Genomic DNA, 3,781 nt, shown 5'->3' with positions numbered 1-3,781 from the left:
CATAAGTCGTAATGTATATTATGCATGAATTTTATTCACATATACCAAGTACATTTATGTATAAGCCACTTGAATTATACGAATATATATGATACATCATGTAAATCAACAAACATAACACAACAAACTTTTAAATTGAACTACAACACTGCTAAGGTAAAATATATCAAAATTATAACTGTATCAAATGCAGTTTTAAGAGTTTTAATGTGTGCTTCATTAATAGTCTTCAGTGTATATGATACAACATAATGTGGTGTATATGATACATATACTACACGTTTGCAAAAGTAAATTTTGGGACACTTAATTTTGTTTAAATCATTATCATGGTATTGAATCAATATTTTATTCATTTACACATTAATTATTTTTTGCAGTTTATACATTCAGTATAAGAATAATTTTATATTTAATATAAGATTGACACACTGTTATGAACTTATGCATTTAGTTGAACAACAAAATAAATTGTTTAAACAATACACTTTATTTAATCCAAATACTAAAGCAAAAAATACATATAATTGAAATTTATTAACTACGAACACGAATATCCTATTTTAAAACATTATTTCAATTCTCTTTCGGGAAGAAAGTACAAGTCCTCCTGTTGTGACCTTCTTGTCGACATCGCCCACAAGAATTATTGTTCACTGTTATCTTCTCATCCGCATTTTTCTTTCTTCGATTCCTTGGTCGTCCAGCCAACCTTCTCTACCTAGGTGGCAAGACAATTTCATCTAAAACATAGTCTGAAACGGTCCAATCCTCTTTATCTAGCATTGGAACCATTGCAACCTCGTAGGTTTTTTCTAATGCATCCGGCTTGTAGTAATCAGAGCAAAATGGATGCATATCCGTAACATTCTTGTGCTTCAAAACTGCAATTGCGTGTTCGCAAGGTATCTCATCATGTTGAAATCTTCCACACGTACATAATTTTCGCTCAAGGCATACAATGTATCTTCTTCCGGCTTGATAAACTAAAAAAATATATTCAGACGATGGAACAACCTGAAAATAATTAGAAGTTACTGATACATTACATAATATGACATTTACATATCATTTCTCAAACAATGCAAATCAGAGCTGCTGATACATCAAACAGAAGGATAGGGATATTGATAAATACCTTCATCTTTGAACTTTTAGATGCATTTACAATCAATACCTCCTCAAATCTTCGGCCCAATGTGTCCTTTGTATAGGACGCTATTTCTCTATTTTTATAGTTCCAACTACCAAATAGAAGTCTAGCTTCCTCCAAGAAGTCTATTATAGTTAACCGACGTGCATCAACAAGGCAACCATTGATACACTTTGCGATGTTCGAAGTCATCATTCTACCTTTGTTTACTATTGAATGAACTCTTGACCACTTCTTATACCCAGCATCCTCAAGGTAATCCTTCACCCTATGATCAACTTTCACCACCTTAGCCATTAATTTATCAAAATCTTCCTTTCTGTATGCCTTTGCCATTGAGTAAAATATATCACTTAGTGTGTTTTTACTCCTTTTGAAGTTTGAACATACATTCTTCCAAAGATGTCATATGCATGCACAATGAGGTACATTTGGGAACACAATGCTTACACTCTTCATAATACTTTCATTTCTATCTGATACAATACACATGTTTTCACGCTCGTCAAATGTATTTTTGAATTGTTCGAAGAACCATGTCCACGAACAGTCATTTTCAGTGTCTACAACACTATATGCCAACGGCAATATGCAACCTATTTACAAAGTAGCACACATTTAACTATACGATACATAATTGTTACACTAAGATACATTGATTATACACTGAAACAAAGTTCAAAATTACATCAGTATTACAAAATTCATACCTGCACCATCGAGTGTGCTCGCTGATACATAAGTACCTTTGTAAGCCCCACCAAGATGTGCAACATCTACTACAACTATTGATTTGCAATAGTCGAACCCTCTTATCAATGGCCTCAATGCTATGAAAAGATACATGAATTGATTATTTTCCGTCTTTTGCATCCTTATATATGAATTTGGATACACATTATTTAGCATCCATTTGTATCTCGACATCTGCTTATACCCTTCTGATGGTTTACCCTTTAGCATTTCCAGTGCACGTTCCTTAGCACGCCATGCTTGCTGGTATGATATTTCAACCCCATATATTGCTCGAATATCTTCAATTACATCTTGTGGCGTATGAATTCGTTTATGATTAAACAACTTGGGGGCAGTCACACCACTAATAAATCCAATTGTTGCTTGTACTTTTGTAAGTATCCTATCCCGCATCAGACACATATGTTCATTGTTAAAGTACCTCACTTTGAATACATCAGATTTTTTTCTGCACGAAGACCTTAAAATCCACCCACATTCATCACTGAAGCAAACTAACACATAGTTGTACAAATTTTTTCATTAGATTAAGTCATATAACAAAAGCACTGTTAAAGTTTTCCACAACTAATGCATCTGTAATAAAGAACACAACAATTTGAATACAAAATTATTATGTATCACATAATAAATTTAATCAATACACACCTAAATCAATTGTCAATAATAACAATCATAATACTTACCAATTTGTTTAAATCATCAAACACCAACGAACTTATCAATACAATACATATAATAATTAGACTAATGTATCAAACGCAATAGAAACTAGAATTGTATTAATTATATGCATAAATATCAAACACAATATAAACTAGAATTATACTAATTATATGCATAAACTGAAGAAAAACAAATCAAATTAGAGCTAAAACAGTCCAATACCTTTTTTATCCGATCTTTTCACTCTGAAATTGAAGTTGTTCTTTATTTTATATTTCGCCATTACAGGGATGAGTGTTCCTTTATCCTTATATAACTGGCCCGTCTTCACATCAGTACTATTGGAATCAGTTATGTAATTTGTAGCATTCAATTTTGGAATATAATTGAAATCACAAATTCTCGATTCGACCAGAGCAAGAACTTCAGTATCTCTTTCTGTACCTTTCACGCATATGATTTCACCGGATGAACATTCAAAGTTATGTATCTCCTCAACCATTTTCTCATTTGTATCAATACATAACGGATACATGCCGATTCCAGGCTCATTTCTTCTTACTTCCAAATAAAGTTTCACACCCATGTCGTTCCTGATTTTCAATGGACATGTGTTTTCGTCTACGATGTATCGAATTTCAATATCTTTTCTAACACTGTCGATCTCCAACTCTGCTAAAATCAACGCTTTCAGATTCATAAATGAAATTGATTCTCCAACGACAATTCCATCAACCTTGTAACCTTCGTAATTAACATCGCTTACCCAAATTCCAGAATGTCGTAATAAAATTGTGATATTCATCGTCTAAAGCTATTTTTTTTCAAGTTCTTAGAATGTAGATCCACTTTATCATGATAAATTTGGTTAGCTGAAAGAGCTCTAATTTGAAATTTGAATTTATCAATCAGTTACGTAATGAAATTGAAGGTTTACAATCTTTCAGGCGTGAATTATGGGATTTATAGTTATTAAATCAAATCTACGTTATTGTTTCCTTCTGAAATGCAACAACTATTAACTGGAATGTATCAAACCTTAAGTATCCCGTGCACAACGCTATGTATCCCGCAAATAACATTTGTAAGGGATTTTTGGTAAATAGAAAACTAGAAGGGATAAGATGTTATTTAGTACTTATAATATGTGGTTCCTATAATTTATATTTTTTTTTATAAAAAATATGGGCTGAAAAATAATTAATA

At 31.9% G+C, this 3,781-nt stretch overlaps 1 protein-coding gene across 1 annotated transcript; it reads right to left on the bottom strand.

Annotated features, from left to right (window-relative positions):
- Positions 1 to 717: 717 nt before the first annotated feature.
- Positions 718 to 2,302, bottom strand: LOC107060283 (uncharacterized). The gene is made up of 4 exons (XM_015307981.1): positions 1,864 to 2,302; positions 1,604 to 1,749; positions 1,139 to 1,480; positions 718 to 1,017 (listed from the first exon to the last, which is right to left on the bottom strand). Exons 1-4 carry the CDS (start codon positions 2,300 to 2,302, stop codon positions 718 to 720), a joined length of 1,227 nt encoding a protein of 408 aa, XP_015163467.1.
- Between the last annotated feature and the right edge of the window lie 1,479 nt (positions 2,303 to 3,781).

The sequence above is a fragment of the Solanum tuberosum genome, unplaced genomic scaffold (genome assembly GCF_000226075.1).
Source record: "Solanum tuberosum cultivar DM 1-3 516 R44 unplaced genomic scaffold, SolTub_3.0 scf00071, whole genome shotgun sequence".
NCBI classification, from domain to species: Eukaryota; Viridiplantae; Streptophyta; class Magnoliopsida; order Solanales; family Solanaceae; genus Solanum; species Solanum tuberosum.
Note: the sequence above shows the minus strand (reverse complement) of the source record. Positions and strands in the feature narration are given on the sequence as shown.